At 43.3% G+C, this 18,270-nt stretch overlaps 1 protein-coding gene across 4 annotated transcripts in view; it reads right to left on the bottom strand.

The window, feature by feature from the left end:
- Positions 1–18,270, bottom strand: part of MPPED1 (metallophosphoesterase domain containing 1) — a 47,734-nt gene that overhangs the window by 17,505 nt on the left and 11,959 nt on the right. For all 4 annotated transcript variants that reach the window (XM_069952552.1, XM_069952537.1, XM_069952543.1 and 1 more), the window contains exons 2-4: positions 15,901–16,168; positions 2,935–3,116; positions 1,166–1,391 (exon numbers count right to left, since the gene is read on the bottom strand). In XM_069952552.1, coding sequence (XP_069808653.1) covers positions 1,166–1,391; positions 2,935–3,116; positions 15,901–16,052 — 560 coding nt within the window. In that variant the 5' untranslated portion in view covers positions 16,053–16,168. The remainder of the gene's footprint in view (positions 1–1,165; positions 1,392–2,934; positions 3,117–15,900; positions 16,169–18,270) is intronic.

The raw sequence follows: 18,270 nt of genomic DNA, 5'->3' as shown, positions 1-18,270 counted from the left end.
GCCGTTGTTGCAAATTGTAACAACATTTCCACCAAATTTGAGGTATACCTGCTCTCTCCAATGGAAAAGTACAGTATTGCAGGGGAGACATCACGTGTTCCCCCTGCCTTTCTTATATATCACGTGTGTCCCCCCTGCCTTTCTTATATATCACGTGTGTCCCCCCTGCCTTTCTTATATATCACGTGTGTCCCCCCTGCCTTTCTTATATATCACGTGTGTCCCCCCTGCCTTTCTTATATATCACGTGTGTCCCCCCTGCCTTTCTTATATATCATGTGTGTTCCCCCTGCCTTTCTTATATATCACCTGTGTCCCCCCTGCCTTTCTTATACATTATGAGGGAGATTTATCAAACATGGTGTAAAGTGAAACTGTCTCAGTTGCCCCTAGCAACCAATCAGATTCCTCCTTTCATTCCTCACAGACTCTTTCGAAAATGAAAGGTGGAATCTGATTGGTTGCTAGGGGCAACTGAGCCAGTTTCACTTTACACCATGTTTGATAAATCTCCCCCCATGTGTCCCCCCTGCCTTTCTTATACATTATGTGTGTCCCCCCTGCCTTTCTTATACATTATGTGTGCCCCCCCTGCCTTTCGCCATATACTTATGGTTTCCCCCCGTTTAGTGTTATGACTCCTCTTTCCAATGGAAAGGTCCAGTAATGCAGGGGTGACATCATTTGTGCCTCCGCTGCATTATTATACAGAACTACGGCCCCTTTAGTCACGTTTTATGTTCCTTTCTATTCTCTTATGTGGTAAATGGGGCCCTGATATACAAGTTTCGCTGTGAGGCCCGGGAGCTTCATCTTCGTAGCATATTCACAAATTAACATCCAGCATCAATCATATCGAGATGTCATTCTAGTAATACAGCTCCTGCCAGGATCCATTGACTTCTTCATTGAATGGCGTCAGATCTCATCGTGCTGTACGGATAAGCCGTCAGCGTGACAATGAAAGCATCATCTCCCTTCCATTACATGATGGGGGTTGGACTGCTCCGCTATTACCGGTAATGGTATACATGACATGAATAAACATGAATATAGGAACAATGGCGACTCCCCCCCCCCCCCCCCCCCCTTCGGCTACACATTGTAGAGTGTCAGTCAGTGTGTTATACGCCGGCTTTTGCGGGTTTTAATAAGTCGGTCTTACCATGGGGAGCCATATATCCGGAAACCTCGCACGGTAACTTCGGAATCCTGGAGATAGATGCAGTTTGTGAGCAGAGACTGAACGTTTTCATAATTCTCCGGCTTCAGTTTCGACACAGAAGGAAAATAATAGAAATCTTGTTTGATTAAGTCTGCCATGAACTCGTGGTCAAATGTCAACTCGTGATTGCCGGCAATTACTATTTTATACTCGTACGGGAGGCTTCCTAAGAGAGAAGACGTTAGACAGAGTTAGATCGGCTGAGGGCTGGCGGGTAAAAATAGCTCAATAATGTTACAGGATTCGTCATTATACAACGGGATCATAGGGGAGAATACGAGATAGGAACAGGTATCAGCCAATGGCAAAGCTAGACAGGGCTGGTGGGGCATCTGGTCCAGGGATACAAGCTACTTTGCCGAATTAGAGCCCTATTACGTGGTGTGATTTTCAGCCGAACAGTCCAACATTGCCTTGTGTAATAGGGCCGGCAATATGGGATCAGCTGATCGGGTCCTTACAACCCATCAAAAACCATCCGCGCAGCCAAAAAGATGGCAAAAAAGGCCAAGAATCGTTTGTGCAGCCCTCCTCACCTTCTTTTAGGCTCTGGAAATGAGCGCCAGTCAACAAGATCGGCGCTTGTTTACATTGAGCATTGGGCAGTCTAATAAGGGCAATAAACAGAGTGTAATGGGCTGTGGAGGTGGACCCTTGTGCCACCCAACCGGTTTGGCTTTAGGCCACTCTCCGAGGGCATTGTCTAAATAACCCACTGGTTCTTACCCTTTAACCTTCGCCTATGAGTAGTGTTGAGCGAACTTGCCAAAAGTTTGGGTTTGGCAAGTTTTGTCCGAACCCAGATGCTCAGCATTTGACCCCGCAGCCTCGAGAAGTCTGATGCCACCCTAGGCAGTCTTGGAAACCATGAATACAGCCAATGGCAGTCCTAGGGCGCATCCAACTCTCCAGAGTCAAATGCCAATCGTTCGGGCTCGGTCGAACGTTGAAAAACCCGAACTTTCGGCAACTTTGCTCAACACTACCTATGAAGATCTGGTCTTGTTGTTGGGGACCACTACTGGGAACAGTCCTGGTGTGGATGGTCAGTGGTCCAGTGTACCAAGAAACACACCAGTTAGGCAGATTGAGACAAGTTAGGGCATAGGCATAGATAGGCAGGCACGGGTTTAAATGGAAGTGGTCAAGAAAGTCAAACACAGAATAATATGAGTACCGGGAACCTTGTCGCAAGGTCTACGTGGGAAGGGTAAAGCTGTTTCTTATAGTTGATGCCATAAAGCGATTGACTAGATATTAATTTTAAGAGTGCACTTGCCCTTTAAGAAACTGGGACAGCATAGGTGAACGCTCTACAGGCGGCACAGGCAGCTACATGGGGAGAATAAGTTCGAGCTTAGAGGAGGGAGAAGTCTGGATCAGGCAGATGACTATGTCTGTAGGGACACACCACACGCCTACAGGGACAAACCGTGGGAGTTACACAGAATATTAGAGGGAAAGTCTGTCTATGACTGTAAAATCAAATTCAAGTCGAACACTATATAGAGTAGTATTAGAGGTCTGCACCACTTGGACCCATGTTAGAGACCTATAGAGGAAAGCTAACATTGATGGGGTGGAGCTTGTGCAGTCTCTGTGTCACATGACCCAAGAAGAATTTGCTTGGCTCTGGGTCTATGCTTCTACTATATGGATACCATACACCTCGTGCACATATAATAAAGTCCATATCCTTTGTTACTTACCGAGCCAGTCATTAAATTTCTTGACTTCACTCGGTAGCCCGAGCTCTGTAAAATCTCCAGCGTGGATTAGGACATCTCCATACGGCATCTGGATGAGATCCGTCCTGGAATGGGTGTCAGATATGCAGACGAATCGGGTATAGCCAGGTGGTTTGGGTGCATCATGGGGGACAGGATCTACCCTGGAGGAATATACAACATACAGTTGAGCATGACGTCATTTAAAGGGGTAGTATTCCCATTTCAGCACTAGGTCTCCTTCATTCTCGGGATCAAAGAGGTCTGACTCTCATCAGTCATAAAGCGATGCTGTAGTGAACCAAGAATGTAGAGAGACCCCCATATATCGCCACCCACTCCATTTCCATGCATGACTCCCCATCAGAGATCCACCATACATATTGTGCATTAGAAATACATGAATTAACAACGTTTCGGCCATTTCTGGCCTTCATCAAGCCAAGACAACATAGATAAGGGGATGTGCAAAGACTGAACCAAATAAAAGTGCCATACAGTTCCTATATAAAACTGCCATATAATGTTATACCTCTGCCATTCATTGCCCATATTATATTTGACTATACTGGGGTTATATATCCAAATATATTGTTTACATATACAGCTTGAATAATAGTGCAAAATATTATTCAAATATACTAATATTTTAAAGCCATATAGTACTGCTCCTATATTGTGCACAATAATACCGCACAATGCTTACCTGGTAGTACATGTTAAAAGGGTTATCTGGTAAAATAGATGTTTAATATCCCTCCTTCTGGAGACTTCTTATTACCTCTGACCTTCTGACTGTGCTCCCTTCTGCTCTAGACTCTAGAAACCTGTGTCTGAGAATTCGCTGACAAACTCCCCACCACCACCCTCTCCCAGCACCAGCGTCCCTGGCCTGCTGTCTCTGCACTCTGTGATGCAAGCTGGCTGGGAAGGTTATTCACAGTAAAGTTGCCAGCAATGCCGCATCACAGACTGCAGAGACAGCCAACTCACATGACCAGCATCCCTATCTTGATGTCTCTGCACTGATGTCGCCTGGCATTGCTGGCAACTGCGCTATGAATAACCCTTCCGGACGGCATTACAGGGTGCAGAGACGGCCAGCTTACATTACCAGCGTCCTTGGCCAGTGGTCTCTGCACCCTCTGATCCCGGACAACATTGCTGGGGACCTCACTGTGAATAACCCTTCCGGCTAGCTGGCATTACAGAGTGCAGAGACACCCGTCCAGGGACAACGGTCACATGAGTGTCCTCAAAGGACAGAGAAGAATTCTCAGACACAGTTTTTTGTGTCTTGAGCACAGTCAGAGTCCAGAGGAAACTGATGTGGGAATAACAAAGTTGCTTTGGATGTGTAATCAATAGAGATGAGTGAACTTTCTGAAATTTGGGTTCACACGCTGCACCCACCTTCTCCAGGCAGCGGGATTCAAATGCCAGTCATTCCCGTTTGTGCAAAGCCAAACTTTTGCCAATTTCGCTAATCTCTAGTGCTCGTTTGTCGGCTGAACGCTGGCTCTATTACATTGGGTGATATGGGCCTGTCCCACAAGGGACCCCTGGGACCCCTTACACATATCTGGACTTTTCTGCAGGGAATGCCCAGGTGGATACTGTGCAGGCAGAATCAGCGCCAAACTGACAGCAGACACCTGGCAAGGAGACCTGGCAGGACTAGGACCTTCTCTTCTAGAACCTGTCCCACTCACATTCTCACTTCTCTTCGGTTATAGAATCGCCCTTTAATAACAGTTCCACTTTCTAATTCTTTAATTCCTCCCCTTTGAGTTTGTCATGGAGCCTCAGAGACGCCGGCGTCGCTCTCAATCTGCTATTAATATTTGTTTCAAGCTGAAATCCTTGTGAAGATTCCCTGGATGTAGCGGATTAAAATAGCTGCGGTACATAGTGTGTCCTACCTTGTGGAGGAAGAAGAAGAAGAAGAAGAAGCTGCTTTGCATATTTTATTGGCAGATATCGTCCTCTTCACTGCAGAAAATTTATACAGAGGATTGGAGCCAGGCTAGATATATCCATCAGGATAGAGGGAGTAGGGACTGTATATACTGCCTGTGTATAAGGGCTAGGTGACAAGATTGTGGATGGATGAATACATGATAGATAGATAGGAGATAGATAGATAGATAGATAGATAGATAGATAGATAGATAGATATATGTATAAGCCTCCTATGTATCTATAGGGTCCCATACTGTATAAGCCTCCTATATATTTATAGGGCCCTATACTGTATAAGCCTCATGCATCTATAGGGCCCCATACTGTATAAGCCTCCTATATGTCTATAGGGTCCTATACTGTATAAGCCTCATGCATTTTTAGGGCCCCATACTGTGTAAGCCTCCTATGTATCTATAGGGCCCCATACTGTATAAGCCTCCTATGTATCTATTGGGCCCCATACTGTATAAGCCTCCTATGTATCTATTGGGACCTATACTGTATAAGCCTCCTATGTATTTATAGGGCCCTATACTGTAAAAGCCTCCTATGTATCTATAGGGGCCCATACTGTATAAGCCTCCTATGTATCTATAGGGCCCCATACTGTATAAGCCTCCTATGTATCTATAGGGCCCCATACTGTATAAGCCTCCTATGTATCTATTGGGACCTATACTGTATAAGCCTCCTATGTATTTATAGGGCCCTATACTGTATAAGCCTCCTATGTATCTATAGGGGCCCATACTGTATAAGCCTCCTATGTATCTATAGGGCCCCATACTGTATAAGCCTCCTATGTATCTATTGGGCCCTATACTGTATAAGCCTTCTATAGTCTCGTACACACTTGCAGATTCTATACAAATTATGAAAAAGAAGAGCGTATAAAAGTCAAAGCTCATCAGCCGGCCCGTGTCTGTCACTGCCTCCTCCATTTCCTACGATAGATATACATTGGTAATAATTAGCTCCTGTGGGATTGCAGGGGATAGAATGGCAGCGCAGCAGGGAAGCGTCACCGGGGAATAGTCGGCTTGTCAGATGAACGCTTCCCTTTGTAGTCTGACAATAGTGAAGTTTAACATAATGGTAAAGTGCAGCGTTCAGCAGTCTGTGAGCAGGGGGGTGCCCGGAGTGGAGATGTTACTCGCTAAAGTTTAAATTGGTGTCAGATTTATTGTAGATCCACAAGACAGCCATGGCGTCATGCAGAACATACAGAGAGAAGGGTCTGGTTATGTCTGGTTGTCTCCCATTTCCCCCAGTAGTCATAACGGTGCCCTCCCTTACCCATAGTCACAGAACCTCCATACATTCAACCCCAGTAGTCCCAGCCAGTGTCGGACTGGGTTATCTGGAGCCCACCAATGAAAAAACAGTGAGAAACAACATGTTAGTCAGTGTTAGTGCAGGTCCTAAAGCTGAGGGCCCCGGTGCTCCGCTGGGCCAGTCCGACACTGGTCCCAGCGGTGCTTCACCCTGTTCCAAATAAACTTACAGTAGTCCACTGCCTACAGTGGGGAAAATAAGTATGTGATACGCTGCCGATTATGCAAGTTTTCCCACCTACAAAGAATGGAGAAGTCTGTAATTTTTATAGTAGGTAACTTCACCTGGTAGACAGAATCAAAGAAATTTTTGTACAAAATTCTGGCTCTCACAGACCTGTTAGTGTCTCTATAAGAAGCTCCTTCTACTCTGCACTCGTTACCTGGATTTATTGCACCTGTTTGATTTTGTTACCTGTATATAAAACACCTGTCCTCACACTTAAACAATCACACTCCAACCTCTCCACCATGGCCCAGACCAAAGAGCTGTTTAAGAAAACAGGGGAAAAAATGTAGACCTACACAAGGCTGGGATGGGCTACAGGACAAGCGACTGGGTGAGAATGCAACAACTGTTTGTCCAATTATTATAAAATGGAAGAAACACAAGATGACTGTCAATCTTACTTTGGGGCTCCATGAAAATTTTTGCCTTGTGGGGTAAGGATGATTCTCAAAAAAGTCAGGAATCACCTGAGAACAACACAGGAGGACCTGGTCAATGACCAAAGAGAGCTGGGACCAAAATAGAATTTTGGTATCAACTTCACTTGACGTGTTCGGAGGAAGAAGAAGGATGAGTGCAACCCCAAGAACACAGTCCCAGCTATGAAACATGAGGTTGGAAACATCATACTGTGGAGGGGCTTTTCTACAAAGGGGACAGGACGACTGCATCGTATTGAAGGAAGGATGGGTGGGGCCATCTATCGTAGGATTTTGACAAACAACCTCCTTCCCTCAGTCAGAGCATTGGAGATGGACCGTGGCTGTGTCTTCCAGCATGAGAATCACACAAAACACAAAGCCAGGGCAACTAAGGAGGAAACACACAGCCGGGACAACTAAGGAGAAAACACACAGCCGAGACAACTAAGGAGGAAACACACAGCCGGGACAAGTAATCAGGAAACACACAGCCGGGACAAGTAATCAGGAAACACACAGCCGGGACAACTAAGGAGGAAACACACAGCCGGGACAACTAAGGAGGAAACATACAGCCGGGACAACTAAGGAAGAGACACACAACCGGGACAACTAAGGAGGAAACACACAGCCGGGACAACTAAGGAGAAAACACACAACCGAGACAACTAAGGAGGAAACACACAGCCGGGACAACTAAGGAGGAAACACACAGCCGGGACAAGTAATCAAGAAACACAAAGCCGGGACAACTAAGGAGGAAACACACAGCAGGGACAACTAAGGAGGAAACACACAGCCGGGACAACTAAGGAGGAAACACACAGCCGGGACAACTAAGGAGGAAACACACAGCCGGGACAAGTAATCAAGAAACACAAAGCCGGGACAACTAAGGAGGAAACACACAGCCGGGACAATTAAGGAGGAAACACACAGCCGGGACAACTAAGGAGGAAACCCACAGCTGAGACAACTAAGGAGGAAACACCTAGCCGGGACAACTTAAGAGGAAACCCACAGCCGGGACAACTAAGGAGGAAACACACAGCCGGGACAACAAAGGAAGAAACATACAGCTGGAACAACTAAGGAAGAAACATACAGCTGGGACAACTGAGGAGGAAACACACAGCCGGGACAATTAAGGAGGAAACACACAGCCGGGACAACTAAGGAGGAAACCCACAGCTGAGACAACTAAGGAGGAAACACACAGCCGGGACAACTTAAGAGGAAACCCACAGCCGGGACAACTAAGGAGGAAACACACAGCCGGGACAACTAAGGAAGAAACATACAGCTGGAACAACTGAGGAGGAAACACACAGCCGGGATAACTGAGGAAGAAACGTACAGCTGGGACAACTGAGGAGGAAACACACAGCCGGGACAACTAAGGAGGAAACACACAGCCGGGACAACTAAGGAGGAAACACCTAGCCGGGACAACTAAGGAGGAAACACACAGCTGGGACAATTAAGGAAGAAACACACAGCCGAACAAGTAAAGAGGAAACACACAGTCGGGACAACTAAGAAGGAAACACAGCCGGGACAACTAAGGAGGAGACACACAGCTGGGACAACTAAGGAGGAAACATACAGCCGGGACAACTAAGGAGGAGACACACAGCCGGGACAACTAAGGAGGAGACACACAGCCGGGACAACTAAGGAGGAAACACACAGCCGGGACAACTAAGGAGGAAACACACAGCCGGGACAAGTAATCAAGAAACACAAAGCCGGGACAACTAAGGAGGAAACACACAGCCGGGACAATTAAGGAGGAAACACACAGCCGGGACAACTAAGGAGGAAACCCACAGCTGAGACAACTAAGGAGGAAACACCTAGCCGGGACAACTTAAGAGGAAACCCACAGCCGGGACAACTAAGGAGGAAACACACAGCCGGGACAACAAAGGAAGAAACATACAGCTGGGACAACTAAGGAAGAAACATACAGCTGGGACAACTGAGGAGGAAACACACAGCCGGGACAATTAAGGAGGAAACACACAGCCGGGACAACTAAGGAGGAAACCCACAGCTGAGACAACTAAGGAGGAAACACACAGCCGGGACAACTTAAGAGGAAACCCACAGCCGGGACAACTAAGGAGGAAACACACAGCCGGGACAACTAAGGAAGAAACATACAGCTGGAACAACTGAGGATGAAACACACAGCCGGGATAACTGAGGAAGAAACGTACAGCTGGGACAACAGAGGAGGAAACACACAGCCGGGACAACTAAGGAGGAAACACACAGCCGGGACAACTAAGGAGGAAACACCTAGCCGGGACAACTAAGGAGGAAACACACAGCTGGGACAATTAAGGAAGAAACACACAGCCGAACAAGTAAAGAGGAAACACACAGTCGGGACAACTAAGAAGGAAACACAGCCGGGATAACTAAGGAGGAGACACACAGCTGGGACAATTAAGGAGGAAACATACAGCCGGGACAACTAAGGAGGAGACACACAGCCGGGACAACTAAGGAGGAGACACACAGCCGGGACAACTAAGGAGGAAACACACAGCCGGGACAACTAACGAGGAAACCCACAGTCCAGACAACTGAGGAGGAAACACACAGCCGGGACAACTAAGGAGAAAACACACAGCCGGGACAACTAAGGAAGAAACACACAGCAGGGACAACTAAGGAGGAAACACACAGCCGGGACAACTAAGGAGGAAACACAGCCGGGACAACTAAGGAGGAAACACACCGCCGGAACAACTAAGGAGGAAACACACCGCCGGGACAACTAAGGAGGAAACACACAGCTGGGACAACTAAGGATGAAACACACCACCGGGACAACTAAGGAGGAAACACACAGCCGGGACAACTAAGGATGAAACACACAGCCGAGACAACTAAGGAGGAGACACACAGCCGGGACAACTAAGGAGGAGACACACCGCCGGGACAACTAAGGAGGAAACACACAGCCGGGACAACTAAGGAGGAAACACACAGCTGAGACAACTAAGGAAGAAACACACAGCCGGGACAACTAAGGAGGAGACACACCGCCGGGACAACTAAGGAGGAAACACACAGCCGGGACAACTAAGGAGGAAACACACAGCCGGGACAACTAAGGAGGAAACACACAGCCGGGACAACTAAGGAGGAAACACACAGCCGGGACAACTAAGGAGGAGACACACAGCATCTATCTCCTATCTATCTATCTTACTATCTAAAAAAAAAAAGGGAAATTTTGGCAGCACATATAGGACTCTGTTCACACTGCATGTTGCACGCTGCTAGTGGCTTAAGTACAGACTTAAAGAAAAGAGAGGATCTTAGCAAACTATTTGATCAAACAGAGTGTACCATGTCGCCACATTAAGGCGTCCTCGAGACACGGTCCCTACTCTAGCATTTTCACACTAGCAATGGCCTCTCCTGGGCTGTATAAGTCTACAACTGGGCATATAGGAGCCAAATGATCTCTTTTATAGCAGCCTTGGGACATGGGTGGAGTGCAAGCAAACAGGAGGTAGCCACACCCCCCACATTCAACAGAAAAAAAGGGAAATTTTGGCAGCACATCTATGACTCTGTTCACACTACAGGTTGCACACTGCTTGTGGCCTAAGTACAGACAAAAAACAAAAGGTGCAACAGCAACCCACATGTGCAAGGGTTTACCCTATATACTCCTCCCAGCGTACACACGGTAAACACCTGCTCGTGGTGACATGGTACACTCTGATCAAATAGTTTGCTAAGATCCTCACTTTTCTATAAAAAAAAATTATATTTAAATTTTTACTATCTACAGAGCAGGTATTTAACGTGTGTACGCTGGGAGAAGTATATATGGTAAGCCCTTGCACCTGTGGGTTGCTGTTGCACCTTTTGTCTTTTCTTTCTTTCTTTCTTTCTTTCTTTCTTTCTTTCTTTCTATCTATCTATCTATCTATCTTCTAGAATATTCCGGTGGGGTGGCCCCTTTAAGAGCAGTAATGAGTCTGGCAGGATATGAAAGCCTTGGTTCCTGAATAATAACTGAGCGCAGCGTCTAACAAGAGGCTGTTGATGAAGACGCGGCACATTGCGGTGTAATTGGTGATAATTTACTCCGTTACCACAAGGAGCGTCGGGGTTCTCATTACTGTGAGTCCCCGGTATCGGAGGCCGCTGCTCTGACGGGGTTAATTACAGCTTCTCCGAGATGATTAACCTGCACCTAGAGGGAATTCAATAATTCCTCTGTGGGGGATCTATTAATAAGAGAGGGAAGGAATTCTGCCAGAGATGGATGAAAGCAGCGGGGACCTGGCACTAAGGTTAAGAGACCCACTTATCGGGGGACCCCTCTTAAAGGGAATTTCCAGCAAATGACGTGGATAAGTAATTTCCAAGGGAATAAAGATTTAAAGGGTTTTCCTATGGAAGACCCCCGTAGTTGCAGCTCTCATGCTTCAAACATAAGTTACAGAACAGTCATCTGATTGGTAGGAGGCCTAGCATTAAGTGTTAGGTGTCCCTGCAGCGCCACCATAGGGGGAATGCAGCATTACACAGTGCTCATTCACATCAATGGGTTGTCTGTGTAATCAAGGACAGGACAGGTCCTCCGGAGGGAGAGACACTCTTTGTAATTACTCTCCTTTTAAAGGGGTATTCCGCTCACAGATAACTTTTGATATGTTGCTGCCCAGGGTGAGACTAACAATACCTTTTAGACTTGTAAGTATCTATTCAGTCTCCTTCATCTAGTTCTGAGCTGCTGCTTTCTGCTGAACACAAAAATCTGTGTGTGAGCCTTTCTCTCCATCTCCCCCTCCTCCCTCCTCCCTTCTGAGATGGCTGATGTAAACAAGTCCCTGGCAGGCTGTATCTGCAACATTGTAGCTGCTTTGTAATGCTGGATTGGATAATCACAGTGAATTCATCAGTAACTTGACCTCAGATTAACCCTCCCAGCATTACAAAGAAGCTACAATGTTGCAGATAATGCCTGCCAGGGACTTGTCTCAGAAGGGAGGGGGGAGGAGGAAGGGACAGAGAGAAAAGCACACACACAGATTTTTGTGTCTTCAGCAGAAAGCAGCAGCTCAGAATTGGGGAAAGGAGACTGAATAGATAATAACAAGTATGAAAGGAATTGTTAGTCTCACCATGGGCAGCAACATATCAAAAGTTATATTTGAGCAGAATACCCCTTTAAGCTTTCACTATTATGGTGGGCCCCTGTGATTTGTTATGGGGTAGGCCATGTTGGGACTTAGTTTTACCACATCTGGACAGCTACAGGTTGACGGACACTGACTTTAGATCCAACTTGTTTGAGGCAACCACCCGAATATTAATATACTTTTACTTTATGTACCACCACCTGCCTACCTGGTGTGCCTCTATGGTACTATCTGGAAAGTAGTCTGGGCCCCTAAACTCCCTATTATGTCTATAAGTATACATTTTATACCCTTTTCCATGCATTGGGTTAGGGCAGGGGGGGTCCTGATATAGACTGTACATTGAGGCCCCGGAGCCTCCAGTTACATCTCCACCGTTACAATAGACATGGGGGCGGAGCTTCATTCACAAATATTTTTGTTAATTTAACATGAATAAACGATATATAAATAAATCTAGTGTTTGTATAAAATACGACTATTCCGGTATCCGCCGCAGAGCCATCCCTCCCGCTTCCATCCGGGCTGACAGGCGAGCATCACTTCTGCTTTATCCTGTATTTATCACCACAGCGCTCACAGATATTTATGGAGCATAATAAATATGTTTCCAAACATCCAGAACAATAACTCCTGACGGTGTCAGATGATGATTTTATATTCCATCATTCCGACAGCCGAGCAAATGGCGGCAAAAATACAAGATATAAACTTTCATTACAGCCTCCCTGCATCGCTCCCAGCGCAGACACCACCGCCGCCCGAGAGGAGGGGGATTATTTACTACTGTGCTCAGTAATTACAGGGAGCGTCCAAAGGAGAGAAAATCATCAGGTCTGTAACTACTGTGGTCATCATAGCCGAGGAATGGAACATCTATTATCTATTAATCTATCTATCTATCTATCTATCTATTATCTAATATCTATCTATCTATCTATCTATCTATCTATCTATCTATCTATCTCCTATCTATCTATCTATCTATCTATCTATCTATCTCCTATCTATCTATTATCTAATATCTATCTATCTATATATCTCCTATCTATCTATTATCTATCTATCTATCTATTATCTAATATCTATCTATCTATTATCTATCTATCTATCTATCTATCTCCTATCTATTATCTATCTATCTCCTATCTATCTATCTATCTATCTATCTATCTATCTATCTATCTATTATCTATCTATCTCCTATCTATCTATCTATCTATCTATCTATCTATCTATCTATCTATCTATTATCTCCTATCTATCTATCTATCTATCTATCTATCTATCTATCTATCTATCTATCTATCATCTATCTATCTATATATCTATCTATCTCCTATCTATCTATCTATCTATCTCCTATCTATCTCCTATCTATCTATCTCCTATCTATCTATCTATCTATCTATTATCTATCTATCTATCCATCCATCTCCTATCTATCTATCTATCTATCTATCTATCTATCTATTATCTATCTATCTCCTATCTATCTATCTCCTATCTATCTATCTCCTATCTATCTATCTATCTATCTATCTATCTCCTATCTATCTACTATATATCTATATATCTATCTATCTATGCAAAGAAGGGGTCCGTGGAGCCTCAGTTATGAGTCTCAAAACACGGCAATAGCCAGATATCCCTCTCTCCAGAGAAAGAAGCCCATTGCCAAGGGGTGCCTCCTAGTGGGGAGAGCACCAAACCACCCCGGTACGTAGTCCCTCAGGTCCTCGCTCTGTTGCGAGCTTTGGGACCTAAATAGGGAAACACCAGGGTGTCCCCTACAAGTCAAAGTCTAACTCTGTGGTGAGTGTAACGACATAAGACAAGGGTTACTAAGGCTAGGAAACCATTCACAGACAGCTGTTTCTGGGTATTTGCCCCTCGTCATTGTGGAGCAGGATTCTGGCTACCAGGGGCAATGAAAAGTAGACCAACAAAACACAACAATCATTGAACTCTGGAAGAACAGCGAAAAAAATCCAATGGAGTACTCATTTAAGAGTATCTATCTATCTATCTATTATCTATCTCCTATCTATCTATCTATTATCTATCTCCTATCTATCTATCTTTCTATCTATCTATCTATCTATCTATTATCTATCATCTATCTATCTATCTCCTATCTATCTATCTATCTCCTATCTATCTATCTCCTATCTTCCATCTATCTATCTATCTATCTATCTATCTATCTCCTATCTATCTATCTATCTCCTATCTTCCATCTATCTATCTATCTATCTATCTATCTATCTATCTATCTATCTATCTATCTATCTATCTATCTATCTATCATCTCCAATCTGTGTCTAATTTATCTATCCATGGATCAATCAATATTTTAAAGAGATAGATAGAAGATAAATAGATAATAGATAGATAGATGATAGATAGATAGATAGATAGATAGATAGATAGATAGAAAGATAGATAGGAGATAGATAATAGATAGATAGATAGATAGATAGATAGATAGAAAGAAAGATAGATAGATAGATAGATAGATAGATAGAAAGATAGATAGATAGAAAGATAGATAATAGATAGATAGGTAGATAGATAGGAGATAGATAATAGATAGATAGGAGATAGATGATAGATAGATAGATAGATAGATAGATAGATAGATAGATAGATAGGAGATAGATAATAGATAGATAGGAGATAGATGATAGATAGATAGATAGATAGATAGATAGATGATAGATAGATAGGAGATAGATAGATAGATAGATAGATAGATAGATAGATAGATAGATAGATAGATAATAGATAGATAGGAGATAGATAGATAGATAGATAGATAGATAGATAGATAGATAGGAGATAGATAGGAGATAGATCGATAGATAGATAGATAGATAGATAGATAGATAGATAGATAGGAGATAGATAGATAGATAATAGATAGATAGATAGATAGATAGATAGATAGATAGATAGGAGATAGATAGATAGATAGATAGATAGATAGGAGATAGATAGATAGATAGATAGATAGTAGATAGATAGAAGATAGATCGATAGATAGATAATAGATAGATAGTAGATAGATAGATAGATAGATAGATAGATAGATAGGAGATAGATCGATAGATAGATAATAGATAGATAGATAGATAGATAGATAGATAGATAGATAGATAGATAATAGATAGATAGATAGATAGATAGATAGATAGATAGGAGATAGGAGATAGATCGATAGATAGATAATAGATAGATAGTAGATAGATAGATAGATAATAGATAGATAGTAGATAGATAGATAGATAGATAGATATGAGGTAGATAGATAGATAGATAGATAGATAGATAGGAAATAGATAGATAGATAGATAGATAGATAGATAATAGATAGATAGTAGATAGATAGATAGATAGATAGATAGATAGATAGATAGATAGATATGAGGTAGATAGATAGGAGATAGATAGATAGATAGATAGATAGATAGATAGATAGATAGGAGATAGATAGATAGATAGATAGATAGATAGATAGATAGATAGATAGATAGATAGATAGATAATCTTCATGAACTTGTATAAAGCTTCCTACATCCCTAGAATAAATGGAGAGGTCATCCTGGTTCCAGTCCCTGTATTCCTGCGGGTTATGATACCTGGTCAGATGACACTTGACACGGATAAAAGTAGAAGAGTTTCTCCAGAGCTTCCTAACAATCCTGAGAGTGGGTGCAGTCGGTTCCCCTGCAGTCCCATGTAAGCCCCCCCATCCCCCCTCCATCAGTATAACAACCACCAGAGGCTGAGGATGCACATCTGGCGGGGGGGTTACTCACATCTGCACATGGGGCGGCTGGAATCGTCCCTGGTTGATGTTGTAGAAGGTGAACGCCTGTGTGGGGTTGGAGCTGTACTCGTCTACTTCAATAATGACTCGACTTGGCGGATGCCTTCTGGATGCCATGATGTGCGAGTGGGTGTACGCCATCGTCGCCGTGCCGTCCTGCTTTTATTTTCGTACGGCTGTCCCTGCTATCTTCCCACCCCGATGAGAGACAAGTATGACATCTTTTCCGTCTACAACACACTCCCCTTCTCGAAATCCTAAAAAAAAAAAAGAAGAAGATGCAACTGATTCACACGTAAGCAATGTGAGAAATCGCCATCGGCGGGGTGTGTGGGGGGGGGGATTTGATTGCCACATATAGCGTAGAGGGGTTGGCACTTGCCGCAGTTTCTCATTATCCTTATATCCTTATTATCATTATCCAACGCGGATTTTTTTCTATAGACATGAAGGAGTTAATACAAAAAAACTTACAAAAATTTTTTTAAAAAAATTCGCTATAAACAATCCTTTTTTTCTTCCTGCCGTCCTCCTTTGTATTAATGGATGTTTTTTTTTCCTTTTTTTTTTTTTCAGGCGAGATAAAAAAGAAAATTAATTTTACATGCCCACACATGACAAGCGACAAGCCTTTAAATGTTGCTAAAAAGCAGCACTTCAATGACAGAGCTTTGTGTTTCTCAACAGAAGGTAAGTTCCCCCCCCCCTCCCCCCCAGCCGACATAATTACCGTCAGCCGCTGGAAACAGGAGCCCGTCCCTAATTGAGTCTTTAAAAAAAAAAGAAAAGAAAAAAAATTTTCGATCACAAATTGACGGCAGGCGTCAGAATTCAGACGTTTTTATTGGGGAGAATTGGGTCTTTTTTTTTTTTCAAGATGCTCGAACGCTAACGCTATCGGGTTTGGTTTGAAATATTCAAGATGGCGGAGGGGTGAAAGGTCAGATGGGGTGAAGATGGAGGTGTGTGGAGGCCTGTTCCAATTCTTTCCTATAGTCATGAAGTTAGAAGGCCGCATTGTGACTAAATAATACTGTGATAGTGTGTCTACATAATACTGATATACATGGTCTACATGATGGTGCTATATAGAAAACAGATGACATATAGAGCCCTTATAGGGTTATACAGTACATAAATAACAGTACCATAAAGTGCTCAAATAGCGTTATACAGTACAGAAATAACAGTACCATAAAGTGCTCAAATAGCGTTATACAGTGCATAAATAACAGCGTCATAAAGTGCTCAAATAGTGCTATACAGTACAGAAAAAACAGTACCATAAAGTGCTCAAATAGTGCTGTACAGTACATAAATAACAGTGCCACATAGTGCTCAAATAGCATTATACAGTGCATAAATAACAGTGCCATATAGTGCTCAAATAGTGCTGTACAGTACATAAATACAGTGCCATAAAGTGCTTAAATAGGGTTATACAGTACATAAATAATAGTGCTATACAGTGCATAAATAACAGTGCAATATAGTGCTCAAATAGGGCTATACAGTTCTTAAAAACAGTGCTATACAGTACCCAAATAGGGCTATACAGTAAACAGTTAAGACAGCCATATAGTACCCAGACAGTGCTATACAGTAAGTACAAGTGCCATATAGTGCCCAAAATAGTGCAATACAGTACATAAATAACAGCGCCATATAGTGCCCAAATAGGACTATACAATAAAGAAATAAATAACAGTGCTATATAGTGACCAAATAGGGCTATACAGTAAACAATTAACATTGCCATATAGTACCCAGACAGTGCTATACAGTACATAAATAACAGTGCCATAAAGTGACCAAATAGGGCTAAACAGTACATAAATAACAAAGCCATATAGTCCTTAAATAGGGCTATACAGTACCTAAATAATAGTACTATACAGCACATAAATAATAGTGCTATACAGTACATAAATAGCGCCATACAGTGACCAAATAGGGCTATACAATACTTATAAGCTGTTGTATGTCCTGCAGGAAGTGGTGTATATTCTTTCCAGTCTGACACAGTGCTCTCTGCTGCCACCTTTGTCCATGTCAGGAACTGTCCAGAGGAAGAAAGGTTTTCTATGGGGATTTGCTACTGTGACATAGACAGCGGTGGCAGCAGAGAACACTGTGTCAGACTGGAAAGAATACACCACTTCCTGCAGGACATACATCAGCTGATAAGTACTGGAAGACAGGAGATTTTTAAATAGAAGTAAATTATAAATCTATATAATTTTCTGACACCAGTTGATTTGAAACGGGATTTTTTTTTTGCTGGAGCACCCCTTTAAACCATCTCCATACAGGAAAGCAGACAAGACGTGTTCCTCAGGGGACGCAGACTTTACATTTA

The sequence above is a fragment of the Dendropsophus ebraccatus genome, chromosome 1 (assembly GCF_027789765.1).
Source record: "Dendropsophus ebraccatus isolate aDenEbr1 chromosome 1, aDenEbr1.pat, whole genome shotgun sequence".
Classification (NCBI taxonomy): domain Eukaryota; kingdom Metazoa; phylum Chordata; class Amphibia; order Anura; family Hylidae; genus Dendropsophus; species Dendropsophus ebraccatus.
Note: the sequence above shows the minus strand (reverse complement) of the source record. Positions and strands in the feature narration are given on the sequence as shown.